Raw genomic sequence first — 22965 nt, 5'->3', positions numbered from 1 at the left:
CCAGCAGGGAAATAATTCACAGTCACTAAGTGTGAAAAGAGTGCAATGAGCACCAACATTGTTAGAAATATCAGTCATAAACTCCTTAGCCACAAAAAGATATATGGTCTCTTTGCATTGGCAGGGGGGACGACATTCCCCACGGTAAGCCAGATGGATTAGATTAGCATGCTAATTTCTTATAGGAAGTTAATACTCATCAGCAATGCTCACTCCATTACGGCTGCTGGAGGCTAACTCACACCTGTCAGTATCATTGAGAATGCCATAGAATTAGGGATTGATTTCACAAAATGGCAATGTGAAGATTATAAAATATTTAAGGTGGCTAACACGCAATTTAAAACCAACCAGGAAATTACATATATATATATATATAAAATGTATATAAAAATTTATACATGGTGGGAAGACCACCATGTGGATTTCTTACATTCTAAAGAGGGCAAGCCACGGTACTGGACGAATATGTTCTTAAGACCAACTTTTAGTCACCCGCTTATAATTCTAGCCGCCTTCACTAATTCTGTTCTCAACCATACTGAATGCGGTTATTGTAGCTATGATGATCCAATTCTAAGCTATATTTGAATATAGTGATAGAAAGCGATGTGAAAGACAGTGGTGATAGTGGTGGAGGGGAAAGTGATGAAAAGTATTGATGGTGATGGCGTCAGAAGTCTGGATGGCGTGTGTATGGCAGATACGGTGATGATGGTGGTGGTACTCTGGTTTATCATGAAGCTTTGCAATAAGTTTCGACCGACAAATTATATCATTGCTTTGAAGAAAATTGTTCATTGCTTGAGAAACATTCATGTTTCATGAAATTTAATATGTACTCAATGCATGGTGTCATTGTTGGGCCCAAGGATCAATAGGGCAGCTTTTAAACGAGTGTATATATATATATATATATATATATATATATATATAACGGGAAGCTTTATGAAAATAAACAAAAGACGAAGGCAGGTGGAAAACAAACGAACAATTGTATTAGTATGGCGCTCAGGAAATATAAATAAAACAAGTCTTTAACGTTTCGAGCCTACGCTCTTCAACAGAAAGATACACAGAGAGAGAAAAACACAGAAAGAAGGAGAGAAAAAAAATGCGTGCAGTAGCTAACGAATCAACATGGCGATCTGATTTCGGCCAGAGGTCAAAGATCAAACATGAGACGCGAGAGCGAAATAAGGGGAGATAATAGGGTTGATAAAAGGGTTGAGGGACCAGCTAAAAGTGCGTGGGAGGGGTCTGGATGTGTGTATGTATAGGGTTGGTGTATGTATTAGTATGTATAAGGGTGTGTGTGTGTGTGTGTGTGTGTGTGTGTGTATGAGAGAGTATTAGTGCGTAGGATTGGTCTGGACGTGCGTATCAATGTATGTTTATTTCTATCTATCTAGCTAGCTAGCTACATACATGCATACATACCGACATACATGTATGTATTTATTTTTATTTCAGCTCAAACAGAAATAAAATATTTGCTATTTACTGTACAGTATTTAGCGAAATGACTGAAAGTCAACTGCGGCGCAATATCTCTAAACTTTTGAACAAATCCCAGGCATTGCTTAACTTAGGAGTTCCGCAAAGCCACATGAAATTCATTGATGAAAGTAAGTATCGTGTTTCTTATTAATTTTGTCATCATTACCGTCATAATTAGCTTCATCAATCACCAAACTCTTCGCCGTTGTCGTCATCATCAACCACAGTAGATGATGTCAAGCACATAGACTCTCTCCCCCTCTCTCTCTCTCTCTCTCTCTCTCTCTCTCTCTCTCTCTCTCACAACTATTTATTTACATTTTCTCAAAGCTTGGATAATTTTAAAAAGACAGCATTTTATTTTGCGCTTTACCGTTTCTTGACCCTACGGAACTGTTTGTCTTTTCTCAGTTTCTTTTTAATTATACCAATTAACCAAGGGCAAAAATGTTTTCTTCTTATTTTGTATAGAAGTAGAAGATGCAGACTCTACTGGGCAGAATAATTCACACAATTCCAGTACTTTCTTTAATTCAAACAGGAAAATTATTTAATGTTGCAAATAATTTTCCTCGGTGAAAATTCATTTTGTTCGAAGTGATCATATTAATTTTTGAATTAGGATCGATAGATACACACACAGCTAATACGCTTTAACTCATCTCTAAGAGATATAAAAGAGGAACAAATCATATCCCATTGCCGAAAAATGATATATTTTCACGTCGTTTCTATTCATTTCCTTTTACCATCGCCAAATCAATATAACATCTACCTATTTCTAGCGTACATTAGGTTTTGCGCTTCCGGTCAGTATGTCTAAAGAGTGATCAATATATTGACGAAATCCAACACTAGAGGCCGCGAAACAGACTAGCATTCTGAGTAGTCATATCCCGTAATCAGTTATATTGCTTGAGAAAATATAAAATATATATATACATATGCACACACCTATATTTCTATTTTATTTATTATTTTTTAAGAATATATAAGTAAATATATATATATATAATATATATATATATATATATATATATATATATATATATATATATATATAATCTACAGGATATCAAGTAGTTATGCAGTTTCAAGCGGCTAAATCTAATTGAACAATACAAACATTACATCAATTTAAATGCAATGCCATCTTCAGCTGCATAAATAAAGAAAGAGAATTTTAATAAGTAGGACACTTTAATGTAATTTTTCTCAAATATTTTAAGAGAGCAAGAAGATGGAGAAATTCATATTGTCGCCATTTTAGTTAAGAATAGACTACACTTCCAAGAATTGCATGGAGCCTGGTTGGGTCGGGGGTCCTTGTGTTGTAAGGGATTGTAATTCATTTCTAAATCATTTATCTCTTTCTAAACTACTAAATGAAAAACTAGAAATCTGTCTATTTTGAATAAATATATATGCTCTCCGTATATGTTTGTAACACTTCATGTATCATTGTCCTCAAATCAGCCAGCAGGTGGTCCAAAACAATTTATTTCCAACGTTAACTACTGCTGCTGCTGCTACTACTACTACTACTACTACTACTACTACTACTACTACTGGCTTCTCTCATATCCATATTTTGCTTCTTTTTCAGTGGTTTGTGATGAAAGCACAACATCAACTAACAATCGAGCTTTTTCTTGGCCAATGACAAAAATAGGAACTACTGCAGAGATCCCATGTCATGCATATGTAGCCACCAGGAATTGGTTCGTTTGTATTGATTTATTTCTACTCAAAGTTTGAAGTTTTCAGCGTCATCCTATTGTGAGAGAATATTACTTGGTAGAGCAGATAACAGCTTTATAGATTAACAAGATAGAATTAAATGTCTATCGGTTGCAATCTCTTGTCCCAGCATTTTTACATTTTATACATTATTTGATATAATTTAGCCTTGTCCTAACTACCTAAGTTTGCTTTGTCGCCAATATTATACAAAGCTTTCATTTCATTCGTTTTTTATGTTCTGAGTTCAAATTCCGCTAAGGTCGACTTTGCCTTTAATTTTTTCGGTTCGATGAAATAAATACCATTTGAGCACTGGGGTTAGTGTAAACTACTTATCCCTTCCCCTGAAATTGCTGGCCTTGTGCCAACATTTGAAACCAATATTAGACAAGGCTTTATGGTGCTGACCTGGTGGAATAGTTACCATGCCGGACAAAATGATTAGCAGCATTTCTTCTGACTTTACATTCTGAGATCAAATGCCACCAGGGTCGACTTTGTCTTTTACCCTTTCGGGATCGATAAAATAAGTACCAATTAAACACTGGGGTCTATGTAATCGAACTACCCCCGCCCCAAATAGCTGGCCTTGTGCTAAAATTTGAAATCAGCATTATTCAAAGATTTAAAGATTCTTGTAAGTTCCAGAATTTCACAAAATAATTGTAGGAAAGAAAGCACATACCTAGATACAGTCAATAGAATCTATCAGTGATTCTGTTGGTTTCAGGCTAATACTATTTATTCAATTTTATGATTACCTTAGAGCTATATATCTTGCTAGTACATGATGGTGATCCTGGGATTTCACTCGTCACAGACTATGTAACACGGTCTCTCTTCTCTCATTTCTACCACGTCATTCCACAGGTTAAGCATCTAAATTGTTCCTCACAGAGGCTGAGCTTCATTAGTTTTAAGACAAAACCAACTGGTGGAATCACTCAAATCTGTGCATATGTAGGAAAATATACATAAATCCATTGCTGCCACTGTTGCTACTGATGTCTATGGTGTCGAAATATTAGCAACTAATTCCCCCATTCAACTTGAACTAACAACTTGGCTCCTTAATTCTGCATCACCTACACCGTTCCAACTAATCTTGTATTGAATAATCATAAAAAACAACAAATTATTGTAAATAAAAACTGATGCAGGAATATTATTTTTATATCTGAACTCTAGTTAGAAAATATCTGACATTAGTTTTGAGGATAGGGTTCAGGAGTAAATAATAGATTTCTCCCCCAAATACAAGACACCATTTATCCTTCTTTCACTAAATTATGAGTTCAAATCACGACCAGATCGAAGGTTTCTTATATTCCTCTGAGACTGATGAAATTCTCCTCAGAATGAATAAACTCGACTGATAATATTTAACATTTATTTTTTCAGTTCTTCCAGAACGATGGGGCATCCAGAAATGGCATCAAGTCAAAACCTGTCATCACAAAAGTGTTCACCGTTTACTGGTATCTGGCAAGAACCAGACATGTCTCAATGTTACAATGCAGAACAGAGCAAAGGCATTGATGATGGTGAGCGAGCAAATGTTTTAAATGAGTTTTACAGTAGTAGAAATAGCAGGATGAGAAGAAGTAATTTTTGTGAGAGACTTTCTGTCTGTTTAAATACGACCACTCTGGTGGGGGTGGGGGTGGTGAGTGTGTATGTGTATGTATTTCTATGTCTGTTCCATTATGACTGTTCTGTGTGTGTGTGTTTGTAATTACAATGATTTATGAAAAGGTAATGCAACCTATTCTCCCGTTTGAGTCCTCCAGGAATGAGTCCATCTCGTTCAACGGCAAATAATTTGACTCATTTATGGAAACGTTATAAAAGAATGTATTACTTTGGAGAGTTGAGTTCATTATTGTAATATCGTTAAAACCACGTTTTCGTAAACATTCTGCAGACAGGCTGAGTAGATCGAGAAGCAGAAAAACAAGGGGGATATTACTGGTACATACCTCTTTGCATACATTACGTTGGAGCGGTGGCTGTAGAATCTTCAAATATTCAATGACATACCCTACATATCTGTGTCATAGAATATAAGCAATTTACTTCTCTCAAATGTTATTATGGCACTGTCAAATTGAATAGATTTTCATATGCATTTAGTGATGTGATGATTTCAATTTCTCATTAGACCATTATGAAAACTTATCACTATTAATCCTTAAATTAGGCGGTAAGCTGGCAGAATCGTTAGCAGACCGGGAGAAATGCTTTGCAGTACTTCGTCTGTCTTTACGTTCTGAGTTCAAATTCCGCCGAGATTGACTTTGCTTTTCATCATTTCTGTGTCGATAAAATAAGCGAAAGTTGAGCTCTGGGTCAATGTAATCAACGTAACCCCCTACACCGAATCTGCTGGTCACGTACCAATATTTGAAACCTGTATTATTCCGTTTATTATGTCCATTTATTTACACGATTTTTTCATTTCATGTTCATTTCATTCATCGTTTACAATGCCCCCCCCCCAAACACACTCTCTCTCTCACTCACACTCACACAAACACAGATGGAATCAAACACCACGACATGAAGGAAAAGAGAAAAAGAGAGCACTTTTGGCGAGTGAACAAAATATTGGTTTGAAAGCTGGAAAACTAAAGTGGACAGAGAAGCTAAAGGAGATGGACAGGAAGTCAAGACAGGTCCTAACGATGTATGGAGCCCATCATCCACGTGCAGACATTGATCGCCGATACACGAAGAGAGCGAATGGAGAAAAGGGACTGATAAGCGTGGGAAACTGCGTGCGTTTCGAACTCGAAGGCTTAATGAGATACCGAACCCAAAGTAAGGAAACCTTACTAGTGACAGTTAGGAATGAGGGAGTATTGAAAGCAGGAAAAACGAAGGAAGAAACATAAAAAGAAATTAAGAAGAATGGCGCAAGAAGGGAGAACACGATGAATTTCCATATAACAAAAAATAGGTGGGATTGGCTGATGAAAGGAATTCTAAAGAAAGAGACCGAGAACACTATATTGGCAGGGCAAGAGTAAGCTTTGGCCACAAACTGGAGGGTCGACATTAGAATGAGCAAGTGTCCAGGAACTCCCACAATGCAAGCCTCCAGGAACTCCTACACAACCTGTGATAAAGAGAAATAATAATAAACCAATTTGCGACTTACCTATATTAGTTAATAAGCTTAAGCTTAACCTTTGGGCCAGCTCCACGCAAGTCGTAAATTGGTTTTCTTCCATTTCTAATAAAAACAGCACTAAGTTCATTCAGTTCGATATTGCTAATTTCTACCCCTCGATAAACCCTAGTGTACTCAATAAGGCCCTATGGCACGCGCATAATAAGGCAGGCCTCACAAGGGAGGAAATTAATATAATTCTAGTGGCTAGAAAATCCTTTATACAGTTTGAAGATAAGTTATGGGTCCGTAAGGATACTCCCAACGAGTTCGATGTGCCAATGGGAAGCTCAGATAGCGCCCAGATAGCGCTCAGATAGCCGATTTGGTCGGAATCTATATTCTCTATGAATTAGCCGACCAATTCCCGGACATCTGCGGCGGTCTATATCGAGACGATTGTCTTTTTTACCTACAGGATGCCCCGAACAGAAGGATACAGAAAACTAAAAATAGATTAGCTAGGTTCTTTAGTAGGATGGGCATGAACATAGTTTTCGACCACTAACTAACTAAGGCCAATTTCTTAGATGTTACCCTAAATCTGCATAGCAACTCTTACTGCCCCTACCATAAACCTTCCACAAACCTAAAATATGTCAGTATCTCCAGTAACCACGCAAAAACTATCACAGATAATTTAGTTAAAAATATTTCTTTAAGATTATCAAATTTATCTGTCAACGTCGACATTTTTAAGCAAAAAGCGGAATTCTATAATGCCGCCCTGTCAAAATCCGGTTATAGGGAAAAGGTAGCATATATCGACCCGGCCCTTCCGAAACCAGTATTTGCTCATCAGGATAAGTTAACTTACAATAATATAAATAATATAAGTAGTGATGGTAGCTCTAGCAATGTCGACACAAATATAGCTAACATAAATAAGTTGCGGTCCAAGGGAGACCATCGTAAGCCAAAACCCATTCTTCAATACAGAGATGCCCCCCTTAATGTAAGAGTTAACACTCCGAGCCAGTCCAAGAACAGAAAAAACTATATCTGGTTTGTGATTCCTTTTGGGAAACAAATCGGATCTAACCTCCCTTTACAGTTTCGCCAAGCCATTGCCAGGAATTTTCCCAGAAATTCGAGATATTACTCCACTATAATTTCGCACAAAGTAAGGATTGCTTTCTCAAATACTAAAAATCTCTCACAGATAATTGCCTCCCATAACAATAAGCTGCTAAATAAGGTCTCATCACCCATGAGCAGAGACACCGCCCTATCAAATTCCAACGTAGCATATAGTAATAATAATAATAATAATAATAGAAACAGCACAGATATTAACAGCCTTCATACCAGCATTGGCGTTAGCAATAGTAATAATGATAAGAGCACTAACCAGGACATTAACGGAGGGGGTCTCAACAATAATAGTAGCAGCGTCCTTAACAACAGTAGTTTTACGGACAATAACAATCACAGCATTCCCAGAAACAGGGAATGTGCAGGTGATATTGTCTTAAATAGCAATGAAAATAGGATGAATAGTATCGTGCCCAAATCCAGCAGTAATTTTTTCACCCATCATAGAAATAAGAACGCTGTATTAGTATCGGAAACTAATCCCAATAGATTAAGGTTCTTATCAAATAACTCCAAAATTAGAAACACCACTTACCAGTGCAAAATTTCTACTGGATCCGATGTCTACCTCTATATTGGCGCAACCTCCTCTAAATTAGCCACAAGGGTCTCAAACCATTTTTCCACGTTCCGAGATAAGAGTAAACAGCACACCACGGGGCTAAGCTAATTAGTCTGGCGTTTGAAGAACGCAAATTCAACTTTTACGCTGGAATGGTCAATATTGTCGGTATCCTTACCGTTTGATAAGGGCAGAAAAATCTGTGCCCTCTGTAATTTCGAACTCTTTCATATTCTGTTTGCCCGAAGCCAAGTAATAAACTCGATTGTCGAGAGATCTTTCAGATGCTTACACTGGAAAAAGCATACTTTTCACTCATACCAATGAAGTCTAATATAGATAACCCCTGGATTTCCTACAAAATTAATTTGTGATATCTCATCCCTTTAGTTTATAAGATTTTCTCATAATTGCTAAGAGCTGCTAGCAATTCTAGTAGTCCCCTCGTCTCTCGTCATTGCTATTGTGAGCTCTCTGCCCACTCCCTCTTAAGTTGACACATTCGAACACACAGACACAGTCCTTTCACCTCCTGACTGTTAATTTTCTGTCAGCCTTCTACATACACAATCACGCATTCACAGACACACACACACACACATTAAGGCAATTATACACACTCATACATACGAGCACTCATTCATAAAATAAATCAAATATAAACACCAGTCCAACAGTACACATTCCCTCACCTTAATATTCTTTTTCCTTCCTTCTCCAACCTTGATTGAACCTTGAACTCTTTTAACTGCCAGCTTCTCTTACATTCAACCAATCTGATGTCACCCCCTATAAACAGGCATTATTTATCATTATCGCTATGGGTTCCTCGTGAGCAGTCATCTGAAAACTTGTTGTGCATTTTGTTGGTGAAAGAAGTTCCTGGATTTACCTGAAGAGGAAGCTGCATAATGGACTCCTTATTCATTCGGAATTAGGGATTTTGCAGACTTCGAAACATATGTCGAAAATAAAATAAAGGAATTTTGTTAAATCTTCGCTCAGCTCCATTCTTTCCTATACTTATTATATTAAATTAAACTTCAAATTTCCGCACTAAGGCACGGAGTATATGCCCTATGGTCGTAACTTCAACCGTGTTCTTTCTGTTGTGAGTTTGCTACCCAGGTATCGGTTATCTTTCGAATTATCCGTAATAAGATAATTCATTTATATACTTAAATTTATATATATATATATATATATATATATATATATATGCGTAGTAGTGGGTGTGTGGTAAGTATATTGCTTACGAACCACATGGTCCCGGGTTCAGTCCCACTGCGTGGTACCTTGGGCAAGTGTCTTCTACTATAGCCTCGGGCCGACCAAAACCTTGTGAGTGGATTTGGTAGACGGAAACTGAAAGAAGCCTGTCGTATATATGTATATGTATGTATATCTATGTGTGTGTATGTGTGTATATGTTTGTGTCTGTTTTTGTCACCCCCCTCCAACATCGCTTGACAACCGATGCTGGTGTGTTTACGACCCTGTAACTTAGCGGTTCGGCAAAAGAGACCGATAGAATAAATACTAGGCTTACAAAGAATAAGTATTGGGGTCGATTTGCTCGACTAAAGGCGGTGCTCCAGCATGGCCACAGTCAAATGACTGAATCAAATGAAAGAGTAAAAAGAGTAAAGAGTATATATGAATCTTTAGTCAAATATATTCAATGAGAATATTATATACTGAATATATATTGAGTGCTCTATTGTATCAAAGTATTAATACTATTAAGGTATTTATATATTTAATACGAGCGATTATATATATTTTTAAATAATATATTATTATTAATATTAAGAATTCAATATCAGAAAACTTCTCAGAAAGATATACACATGTGAAAAAAAATTGTTGTATTAAGAATATATAAATAAATAAATATAAATATTTATAAAAATATATGTATATATGTATACGTATAAATATATAATGTATATGACAGTTTAAAAGGTTTGAATTCAGTATTTAAGGCATCTTACGATCGTTTCACAGAAGTGCTGTCCCCATAATGAAATCCTATATTGGATACGTGTACGTGCACATAGATGCAAATAAATGTTCCTACATGTATATATATATATATAATATATATATATATATACATATATATATATATATATGTTTACTTATGTATGTACATATGAATATAACTTATATATGTGTTATGTATGTATGCAATTGTGGGCTGATTTGCATATATATATATACATATATATATACATATATATATATGTGTATATGTACGTATATATATATATATATATATAATATATATATACACACACACACATATATATATATATATATATATATATATATATATATATATATATAAGTACATGGAACTGTGTATGTGTACAAACATGCATTATATATGTGTTTATACATGTAGATGCAGATGTAGTAATGTGAGTATGTACATTCGTATATATATATATATATATATTTATATATAGTATTTTAAGTGTATATTTGATTATGAATGTGTATTTTGATCTACGTATGTGGGTTTTATGTGCATCTATGACGTGTGTCTCATTTATAAATACAGCAATTATTTTCTATATCAATCCATAGGCTGGACCAAATCCTTCGCATTTCGTTTGATTTCAAAAACGTTAACGAATATAAAATCCCTGCTGAGAACATATCAAGAGCCGTGAGTAGATATCTGCCCTCTCTCTCTTTCTCCGCACACTCACACATACACACACGTTTGCACACACACACACGCACTGACCACACGCACACATGCATACACACATTCATGATCACATACACACACACATGCATATTTTATAGAAGAAATGCAAAACGTCAATTTAAATAGTGAGTGAGCTCAATACGTTTAGTAGATGGTGATATCGATTTTGTTAAATGATAACAGGTATTTCAAAGTTTAGCCTGATCAGCTTAAACACATAAATACATACATTTGTAAATACATGTTCAAATCAAATATATAGATAAACATTATATGCGTATTTATTTATTATTTGATTCCCTGCATATTCTGCGGCGAGCCGGAAAAGTCTTTTGTACGTCGAGCAAAAGGATAAGCGGTAATTCGCCCATCTTTATATTTTGAGTTCAAATTCTACTGCAGCCGACTTTGCCCTTCATCCTTTAATCGTTTTTACTACACCTCTGTATGAGTATTTACTCCCCTGCCAAGCTTTGTTGAGCTAGTGTGAGTTGTTAGGTTCATCGAACTAGTATACTCTCGAGGTCAAAACACGGCCTCCACATCAGACAGGGTTGGTAGAGAGATTATACTGAGACCTTCGTTCTGCAGTGGACTGAACATCGGCAATCTAATGCAATCCATATGTTCATAATTTGTATGCATGTAAGTATATATAGACTTTTATACAGCCACGTAAATATACTGAGACATGAACATGCAGTAGACCGTAGTAAAAACTGCGAAATAATTGTATTTGGGTTTCCTGAAATTCAGACAATAAACTCCAATTACTGATAGTAAATTATTACATAAACTTCTTTCTAACTTACTGATTTTTTGCTGGTCAATAAAAAGAGTGTTTGATCCACTATTTTGTCTGTAAAAGAAGTTCACACAATGATCATCATTTATATATTCCGTGATATAATTTCCGATTCTGACAGTAAATGAAATCCCACTCAAATTATTCACTAATCCTATCTTTACACACACATGCGCGCGAACATGCACAAACACACACACACACACACACACACACACACACACACACACACACACACACACACACACACACATATGTACATATGTAACTACACAGGTACTTTTGGTAATATTCTCCTTCTCTCAACTTTTCCGTTTTCCTTTCCGACAGAGACCTATGCTCGGAACGTTAAAAACGCTCTCTTTTCCTCCATTTTACCGAGCGTCCAGCTAATATATTCCACGCGCACGTCTTTTTGTTTTTTGTTATTTTTATTTTTAATGTTTTACTCTTCAAATTTTACTATATATATATATATATATATTACAGAGGAGAAAATAAGTTTATTTTCAAACGCAGGATAATGTTAATAATATATATTGAACAGGATAAAAACTATCCATATTTTGCAGAAAAATCTGTCGGCGATCAGTCATGAGACTTGAACTCATATCCCTGTGATAACGCTACTTCTAAAGCTAGATTTATATATCCTAAATTTGCAGCAGAATTTGTCGTTCGGGCAGCTTAGCTTAATGGTAAAGCACTTGACGCGTAATCTCAGGATGTGAGTTTGAGTCTCATAGCTAGCTGCAAAATATGGATATTTCATCCTGTTCATGCTATATTATTAGCATTATCCTGCGTTTGGAAGTAAAATTATTTCCTCATCTGTATCTTTCAGTACATCTCAACGCTTTTAAATCAAACTTTGTTTCTTGAATTTAATGTATGCATATATATATACACATCCGGCTTTTGCAGATGGAGAATGAGTTTTTAACCGTGACTGGAAAATTCAGAGTTGAATATCCTGGGTAAGCAAAAGTTTCTAACACATTTATTCAAATTTATTTGGTTTGGTCCAAACGTTCGATTTTATCGCATGTATTATACGTCACCATAATCAACAGCGTTGTACTTGTGACCCACAGTATACTAATTCATACCTTCGACGAAATGCTTAAGTGTTTTATCAAAGTTTTATTATACAAAGGACAAACAAACCAATATTTAAATATCGGTTTTATCAGGTGGCCAGCATGGGAATAAAAACCATCAAAGGTAATAATTATTTAAAATTATAATATAGGGTAAGAGCAGTCAAATCTTGATCCTAAAACCACATTAAATGTTCATATAGCACCAGGAGAGAAGACGAAGAGACAAAATAAACTAGTAAAAATTACTGGATAATTCCAGATCTCAGATTTCTGACTCTGCATAAGAAATGCTCTGCCTTCATCAGTGGAATATACTCAGAAAATTAAATAAATACAAATATATACATATACAACATACGATATACTTACATATACGAACGTATTTATAATATATATATATTATATATATATATATATATATATATATATATTATATATATATATATATATATATATATATGAGCGTGTATATATAAATCAATGCGGCTATCAGCATTTTAAGACCAACAGGGAAATAATTCACAGTCACTAAAGGTGACAACAGTGCAGTGAGCACCAGCATTATTAGAAATATTAGTCATAGACTATTTCGTTTTGGGATTTGGTTTCCAAAATTATTTATATGAATTCGTGTGTTGAAGCATATTCTGTTCTGTCTGGGGAGAGCCATTTTCTTTTTTGCCTTATAATTCAACACACTCACCGGTAAAATTTCAACGTATTTCTTATTTTTATTTTCCTAAAACATTTCGTTGAGTCTTGCAACCTTTTACCAGTGATTGTGTTAAATTATAGTCATAGACACCTTAGCCATAAAAAAACACATGGTGCATTGACAGGGGGGGGGACAACATTCCCCACGGTAAGCCGATGGATTAGATTAGCATGGTAATTTCTTATAGGAAGTTAATACTCATCAGCAATGCTCACTCCATTACGGCTGCTGGAGGCTAACTCACACCTGTCAGTATCATTGAGAATGCCATAGGAATTAGGGATTGATTTCACAAAATGGCAATGTGAAGATTATAAAATATTTAAGGTGGCTAACACGCAATTTAAAACCAGCCAGGAAATTACATATATATATATATATAAAATGTATATAAAAATTTATACACGGTTGGAAGACCACCATGTGGATTTCTTACATGCTAAAGAGGGCAAGCCACGGTACTGGACGAATATGTTCTTAAGACCAACTTTTAGTCACCCGCTTATAGTTCTAGCCTTCTTCATTAATTCTGTTCTCAACCATACTGAATGCGGTTATTGTAGCTATGATGATCCAATTCTAAGCTATATTTGAATATAAAAATAATTGAAACAAAACAATTAATTTCCTTAAGTGTTCAAAGTCAACTGCGGCGCAATATCTCCCAAGTTTTGAACAAATTCCAGGCATTGCTTAACTTAGGTGTTCAGAAAAGTCACATGAAGTTCCTAATGAAAGTATCTTGTTTCTGATCATTTTTATCACCATTACCATCATAATTAGCTTTATCAATCACCATTACCATCCTCTTCGTCGTTGTCGTCATCATCAACCACAATGGATGATATCTTAGGACACCCACGCGTGCACGCAAGCGCACAGACTCTCTCCCTCTCTCTCATACATACAACTATTTATTTACATTTTCTCAAAGCTTGGGTAATTTCAATAAATCAGCATTTTATTTTGCACTTTTCCGTTTCTTGTCCCTACGGAACTGTTTGTCTTTGCTCAGTTTCTTTTTAATTATACCAATTAACCGAGGACAAAAATGTTTTCTTCTTATTTTGTATAGAAGTAGAAGATGCAGACTCTACTGGGCATAAAAATTCACACAAATCCAGTACTTTCTTTAATTCAAACAGGAAAGATTTTTAGTGCTGCAAATAATTTTCCTCGGCGGAATTTCATTTTGTTTGAAGTGATCATGTTAAGTTTTGAATAAGAAACGATAGATACACACACAGCTCATACGCTTTAACTCATCTCTAAGAGATATAAAAGAGGAATAAATCATATCCCATTGCCAAACAATGATATAATTTTTTTCACTCCGTTTCCATTCATTTCATTTTACCACTCGCAAATCAATATAAGGTCTATCTATTTCCAGCATAAAAGAGGTTTATGCGCATCCGATCAGTATGTCTAAGTAGTGGTCAATATTGAGGAAATGCAACAATAGGGGCCGCGAAACAGACATTAGCATTTTTACTAGTCAAATCTGGTAACAAATTATATATTGATCGAGAAAATGTAAAAATATATATACACATACACACACATATTTCGGGATGGTCATGTTATTCATTATTTAAAAAAAATATAAATGAATAAATATATGTGTGCATATATATATTGTGTGCCCAGGTAGAGAACACGGGGATCTCTACGTACAACAGTGTTCTGGTACATAGATCACATTGGCATAATTTGAAGAATGCTGTCAAAGTAGTTTCTCATGGATTCAGTTCTACCTTTCGAGTATTGTCTTCTGTGAAATATACACGCTGGCCATTTTCAAGATGTACAGATAGATTTTAGGAAAGTGTTCTTACATGTAAACAGGATGTGACCTTTGTTTTGACAGTGTATTTGTCTCAAAGCAGAACCGTTCTTCCATCAGCGCTTGTCAATTGGCTGAAGTAACATGAAAGGCATCGTCATTCATGGTATATTTGTGAATAAGTCACAAACTGAAATACGTTGATCTATTGTTTAGGAAAATATTATTTACTTGTTTAAGGGTTGTACTGGATACATAACGAAAACAGCTCTAACAGTTCAAAAAGTAAGAAATAAACACATATATATATACAAATTAATACTATCCGGTAATTAATGTACTTAAAATTTTATATTTTGTTTTTACATTATGTTTCCAGGTTCAAGTACTGGTAATGGAACAGAGGATAGAACAGCAGAAACAAACTTTTGAATGAAAATCGATAAAGAGCCTCCAAGAATCGTCTTTGATATTTTATGCTATAAAACGATATTTTCTGCATATATAATACAAAATAAAATTTTTTCCATATATAATATGAAGTAATATTTTCTTAATATATGATATAAAATTATATTTTCTGCATATATAATATGAAATAATATTTTCTTCATATATGATATAAAATTATATTTTCTTCATATATAATATGAAATGATAATTTCTCCATATATAATATAAAATATTCTTTCCTTGTAACGATACTATAATTGTACGTTTCAATACAACACTATGCATGCATGAGACTGTATAATCCACCATAAAGTAATTTAAACGAGTTTCAGGACCTCACTTTGGCTTGAAACAGAAAATATTGCATTATTTGAAATTATATTGATATTCTATCTTCTTGCCATTTTAATGTTATCAATGTAAGCTTTAGAATTGTTAAATAAAGGATTAAATCTGATCTGTTGCTACCGTTCGTTTTCTAGATGAAATACTGTTATACGCAGACTAAGATCAAATACCACTGGAAGAGGCATTGATTCCATTTGTTATTTTAAACATTCCACTAAAATGTTAAAACTTGCAAAATGTATCATGTTGATTAGACTTATGATCATTTATCTAATTAGCATTATCAGGTCATTCAACTGTCATTGTTCAAGTAATCAACCTTTCACAAACAGCTACATTCCAATCAAAGCACCGGACGTAGATTTGTCTTCTACACATTCATGTCTACTTTCACTCCATCAATGTTACACTAACACGAGACTGCGCATGCCTCAATGTCTTCATTGAAGTAGTTTCTTAGTTATATGCTCTACATGATATTCAGGCTTATTAGGCCGCAGTCTTTCTCGGTATCCAACATATTCCAACACCTTGGATAGAAGACATCCCACTAAAAGAGATGCCAGTGTGTTGCAAGTTTAACCCTTGGTTGTTGCTGGTATTTCTTCTCAGATGACTGCACTGGAAGTGTTTTTCTCGTGGACAGAACGCACCGAACCAATAGTCCATGTGTCTATTTCTCTGTGTGTGTGTGTGTGTGTGTGTGTGTGCGTGCGTGCGTGCGTGTGTGTGTATGTATGTGTGTGCTTTTTAGCTTCTTCTGTTTTTCGGATCATTGGTCGCTCTCTTGCCAGCCGGAACACCGCTACGCCCTTCTTTTTATGCTCTGCTTGTTGCTGTTAAAAGATATGTAGCCGTGTATCGTAACAGCTCTGTCATTTCTACTGCTTATTACATGGACTGTGGTTTTAGATGTCTTGGTACATCGACTGAACTAAGGAATTATTTTTTAGTTTCCTCCTAAGTAGATGGTCGCACCATTTCACTCTCTTCCAGCTGACTACTTCAGTTCTGGTTTATGTCATGTAAATAACATTTCTTATACAAATTACGCTACTCTCCTTATAATATCTCTTTAGTTTTAAATACATTTTAATAACCTCTTACGCATGTGTTTCTAGACCCTGATTAGAGAAACAAAAATGTGCAACCTATCAATACATCGCTGGCTGATGTCCTACAAGCTCCAGATCCTGTTTCTGAAATCTCTCAAATAATATACATGCTAGCGTGACCTGTCTTTTCTAACCTGTCTGTCTAGTGCGACGGGTACTACACAGCTCTCTTTGACATGTTCAACATAAGAACCATTCAGTGTAATTATTTCCTTTGCTTGGTGTAATTAATCTGTATATAATGCTATTCATTTTCATAGCCCATTTTCCCCATATATCGTCTGAGACCATCAATATTAGGTTTGCTTCCCAACCACATAATTCCGTTTTTTTTTTTTGGGGGGGGGGTCTCAACGTGTGACATGACACTTTGGGCAATTTTCACCATACTGAGAAAAAAGTACTAGGGTCAATTCGTTCGACTAAAACTTATTCCAGGGCCCTCCACCTCCTCCAGCATGGCTGCAGTCTCATGACTGAAATAAAGTAAAAAGTTTTAAAATATATATTTTCGTTATTATCTGTGAACACATATTTTCTCTATTCTCCTTTCAGTGAAGAAAACAAATCTGTCTCCATGACATTTCTCCTTCACTCACTCTCTATCTCTTTTGCTACTTCTCTCTCTCTCTCTCTCTCTCTCTCCTCTCTTTTATAGCTTTGCCTCTCCCATACACTTTCGTCGTCAGTTCATGCTTCTCTCTCTCTCATATCACATGTTGCTTCCCTGCGCGTGGAGAATTAAGCCAGGAAAGACGTTCAACATTTTTATAATTGTCTTTCATCTCCGCTGTTTCGTTTAACATATTTTCTCTCTTCATTGTGAACCACAAACATTATCATTCTTCACTATTTTTCACACCATAACTTACTTCTCCTTGATCTGTTTCTCTCTGCCTTTCGGTCCTCATATGGCCCCTTCTCCATACCGTTGCCCACAATTCCATAGGTTCTATAACGATGAGCCCCCAATATAATACAAGCACTATGACGAACAATCTCATTATGAATCTAACTCTGCAGGATTACAATGTTCAAAAACACATCTACAGACATCTACACATCTGTGCCTTACCTCAATATGCAACTCTTAACCTATATTGGGTGCTTGTCACACGTAGTTGCAGTACTTACAATCTTGTGAAAATATGACATACAACAGACAATTTGTAATACGTCCAGGCTGACAAGCAAGCTTTAATACGTGACTGCACGAAGATGTTGAATTCTATACAAACACAATATATAAATGGAACTAGTAGATTATAAACCGTAAGAAGAATCAAATTCTGGATTAGTCACATCCACATCTTGGCTATGGGCTCCAAGAAGGGAAGTGCTGTTCCCTTGCATATTCCACTATAATGCCTAGACGAATAGTAAAATTCTGACCAATAGCAATATTCTGAATATATGGAAGTGATAGATGTGTAGCGAGGCCAATTTCTATTATTGTATATTTGGAAACATTAAGTTAGTTTCTGAAAGCTCACCACGCTACTCTGTTGAGATAGGTTAAAATAACTATCATATAAGTCATTGGACATTTATTGAACCCTGTGTTGTGATTAGCTGAGTGTTGCGCGGGCGCTGGATCGAAGGTCCAATAACGTTACGCGTTATATATTTCTGGAGCCTCATTTCTTTTCATAAATTGGTGCCATAAATTATTTACGAGTCAGAGTGGTGAGAGTCATTCATCGAGGCGAAGTATGCGGATCCTGCCGTTTTCAGCATTAATTTGCTTACTCCATCTAATTTTTGAGAGCGGTCGAGTTCACTTTTAGTATTCTCGTTTGTGAGAGCAGTCGAGTTTATTTCAGATATTCTCTTTCTAAAAATCATCTCTGGCTCATCGTTGAGTGGATGTTGGTATTGTCTCGGCGGTGGTTTGCACCTTTTAAGTGCTCTACTGATTATTGTTGTTGTTGTTGCTGCTGCTACTGCTGCTGCTGCTGCTGCTGATGCCGATGCTGCTGCTGCTGCTGCTGATGATGATGATGATGATATACAAGATAATTCGGTAAACTGAAAATATCATTTCAGTCACCTATTCGATTGATTAGTTACAGAGTTATTCAGTTAACTGAAAGTACCTTTTCAGTTATCCATTCGGATGTTTAACTTAAAGAGTTTACAGGTTTATCCGTGATCCATCCTTGCCTCATTCGTTACTGTTGTGGAAGGATTCCGACAACTCCCATATGATTAAAAGTGAATTGTCATATTTGCTATGAATAAAGAACTGTCGAGTTATCAGCAGTTCGCTGTGAGCCGTGTAACCTCGTATAACAGGAAGCCTCGTGCGTTCGTGTAAATACTTCGTTAAATTATTTATCAAACTTACAAGGATATAAAAGTTACTTATAAAGGAAATATACTTACACCATGCCTCACGTTTTTGACAGTATCCGCGGAAGGAAGAGACTTGTGGATGACATGAATTACATATCATGAAGCATAGAAACAAAACGCCGATGAATCTAAGACTTACAGAATATTCGAAATTAAGTCCTGTAACGCTCGAGTGCACATTATGATATATGATGAAGATCATACCATAATTCAGCACATTGGTGAAGATCCTCATTCTTCATGTGCTTCAAAATCCATGCATCATATTCAGGTGGGGATATTCAGTGTTCCGCAAAAAAAAATCAATAAACTTACACCCGCCTTTTTTATAAGCTAAATGAATTACTCAAAAGACTGAGCCCAGAAGATGTTATGAGGGATTTTGAAAAAGCTCTTATTAATAGCATTGTATCTGTTTCCTACTACTTCCATCTCATGCTGTCTTTTTCATCTATCACAAAATATATACAGAAAACATGTTAATTTGTCTTGAAGGAAAGATACCATCATGATAATGAGTTTAGCATTAAAATCAGAGGTTTTTAAGCATTGCTAATTCTTCGTCTCGATGATGAGATTCACGGAAAATCTTGTAGATGACGATGATCTTCCGCAAGAACTTGTGACCTACTTTGGATTATGGTACCTAAGAGGAGTGCGAAGTAAAGGAATGAGACCACGAAGGACTTCTCCCTAGTTTCCCATTGTCGAAAATCTTGTAGTTGACGATGATCTTCCGCAAGAACTTGTGACCTACTTTGGATTATGGTACCTAAGAGGAGTGCGAAGTAAAGGAATGAGACCACGAAGGACTTCTCCCTAGTTTCCCATTGTCGAAAATCTTGTAGATGACGATGATCTTCCGCAAGAACTTGTGACCTACTTTGGATTATGGTACCTAAGAGGAGTGCGAAGTAAAGGAATGAGACCACGAAGGACTTCTCCCTAGTTTCCCATTAGTAGTTGGAATGTCCGCTTTAAAACAGAATCGGATATGCCTCGCACAAATAAACTTTTAGAGGGATTTCACAACGCCCTACAAATTTCCTTAATTTGTTCACATCCGAATATATGGAGATAATTACAGCTGAGAAAGGTTGAATTTGATGGAGGTGGGATCTGCGAGACCAAACAAAAATAAAAGAAAGGATATAAGCAAACGGATAAGTATTGAGCGACATAGTCCCGAAAATAAGATGGATTTTATATGAGCAATAGCCCCTAACCTTCATTTTTATTGAAACTTTTAGTAATAATTTTAGATTTTACTCGACTTTTTATTTTATCCTTATTCAACGTTTTATTTTTTCTAATATCGAGAGTGAAATTGACTGGTAGTCAAATTACCGGAGTCAAAATACCGGGGGTGAAGTTATCAGGGTTCAAATTAACTGTCGCTTACTCAGTCGATGTCTGAGGGATACGGGTTCGAGTGCCGTATCGGCTTGCTGGCAACTTCTTTCGTCTCATAAGAGCACCCAGACTTTCTCTGCTCTCTCTACAGCTTTACTGGGTTTGAAATGTTCTTTCTTATCTGCAAGGTATCGCGTTTGAAATGGATAAGTATGTTATCATTTATTTATGCAGAAGAGATAACATTACATGTCAGGGAGTAGCTTTGATGGAAGAAAAACATTCGCAAAATACATAAAATCCTACGTTTCTTATTAAGAGAGACTAATGAGTGTTTCTCTCGATACCACAGGGAATGTTAACCATCTTCTAAATTTATGTCCCAGATTCCAGATACAGTTTTGAAGAATCAAATGAATACTTTGATCACCTATAAACGAAAGAAACTAGTTACTATGGAATTGCTTCAACGTAATAGTTGGAGACCTCCGCAACCCTGAAGAAGCAGGCTAGAGCAAGAACTGACCAAATGCTATAGAAAGATAAAGCTTTGGCAAACCAAAAGATAAGCGAGCATAATTACTACGTTTGTGTGCAATAAGGGGTCTCATGATAACAAACACTGTGTACGGAAAAGAATGTCTGGAAGCTAAATCAATATATATAATATCCTTCAATTCATTACTTCGAACAACGATCGTCAAGTTTGCTTTGGCAATTCTAAAGATATTTTGGTGTCACGAATTGTGTCACCAAAACAGATCAAATAACCTTTAAAGTTCAATACCTGAACTTCAAATTTTACTATCCAACATATACAAAACGCAATATCCCATACAACCTAGCCGGGAAAATTTGTACGTTTGTGGAGTATGTGTGAATCAGAGACAAAAGCCTAACAAAACTAAAAGAATCTCTACCCAAGCAAAAATATCCCTCTCTACTCATAGAAAATGGTGTACAGCTTGATATAGAAATACCCATACAAGAACTTAGGGCCACCCGAGGATGAGGAAAACGAGAACTGATCATACCAGTTATAGTGGCACACAACCCATGTTACCAGAATACCTTAAGCATTGCAAATCAAACTTGCCGATCATTATTCAAAGTAATGAATTAGAAGATATAATCACGGATGGAGTAATGGCTCTAAGTAAAAGACAGTGGAAAGACTTGAAACATTTAATAAAGGCAAAGTGTGATCTTAGTAACAATACGAATCATTCATTGTGTCTAAGTACAATGATAATCGATGTGGGACATGTCAGTTCATACATATCGGTCAATATAGGAACAAAAAATAAACGGAAGAATATTTGCAAATGTAAATATGAACTGCAAAAGCAGAAATTTAATTTACTGCATCAAATGCCAGAATTTTGAAGAGATATACGTTGGCCAGACTTGGAATGCACTAGCGGAACGTTCACGTGTGCTCCAACAGTAAATAAGAGAACCTGGTCTACACAACTGAAGAGAAGTCGAGAGAAAAGTTAGAGAAAAAAATGTTATTGATAAACTGAAACCATTTTTAAATGGACAAAACTAATAATAGTTATAGTAACGGTGATGACTGGAATGATGATGATGATGATAATAATAATAATAATAATAATAATAATAATAATAATAATAATAATAATAATAATAATAATAATGATGATAATAATAATAATAATAATAATAATAATAATAATAATAATAATAATAATGATGATGATGATGATAATAATAATAATAATAATAATAATAATAATAATAATAATAATAATAATAACAAGATAATAGGTATTAACAAGATAAAAAAAAAGATAATAGAACTCTAGCTGTCCCAGTTATAAGTTACAGCTACAATATCCTTAGCTGGACACTAAATGAACTGACCAAAATAGATAGGAAAACTAGAAAAATAATGACAGGATCTAGGATGCATCACCCAAAATCTGACATAGAAAGACTATATATACAACGTATAGAAGGTGGTAGAGGCCTTTTACAGCTGGAAAACTACTATAAAATAACCACCATAAGACTGCAAAAATATCTACTTCAGCAGGAAGGAAAACTGATACAAATACCGGCAAAACACGAGCAAAACAAAAAACTGTTCTCAGTATTTAAGGAAGCCGACAAATACA

General features: G+C 35.4%; 1 protein-coding gene across 5 annotated transcripts in view; it reads left to right on the top strand.

Moving 5' to 3' along the window:
• Positions 1–15655, top strand: part of LOC115212456 — a 20373-nt gene extending 4718 nt beyond the window's left edge. The window contains exons 1-3 of one of the 5 annotated variants that reach the window (XR_004997763.1): positions 10706–10746; positions 12521–12573; positions 14049–14129. Coding sequence is in view for 2 of the 5 variants with exons in the window: in XM_036500135.1 (XP_036356028.1) it covers positions 1474–1628; positions 3107–3258 (307 nt within the window). In the remaining 3 variants the exon portion in view is untranslated. Of the gene's footprint in view, positions 1–1473; positions 1629–3106; positions 3280–10705; positions 10747–12520; positions 12574–14048; positions 14130–15579 lie in introns of those variants that run through there. The other 4 variants (XR_003881740.2, XR_004997759.1, XM_036500146.1 and 1 more) reach the window with 4 other exon arrangements.
• Positions 15656–22965: the final 7310 nt, after the last annotated feature.

The sequence above is a fragment of the Octopus sinensis genome, linkage group LG1 (genome assembly GCF_006345805.1).
Source record: "Octopus sinensis linkage group LG1, ASM634580v1, whole genome shotgun sequence".
Classification (NCBI taxonomy): domain Eukaryota; kingdom Metazoa; phylum Mollusca; class Cephalopoda; order Octopoda; family Octopodidae; genus Octopus; species Octopus sinensis.
This window is presented reverse-complemented; position numbering and strand designations above follow the sequence as displayed.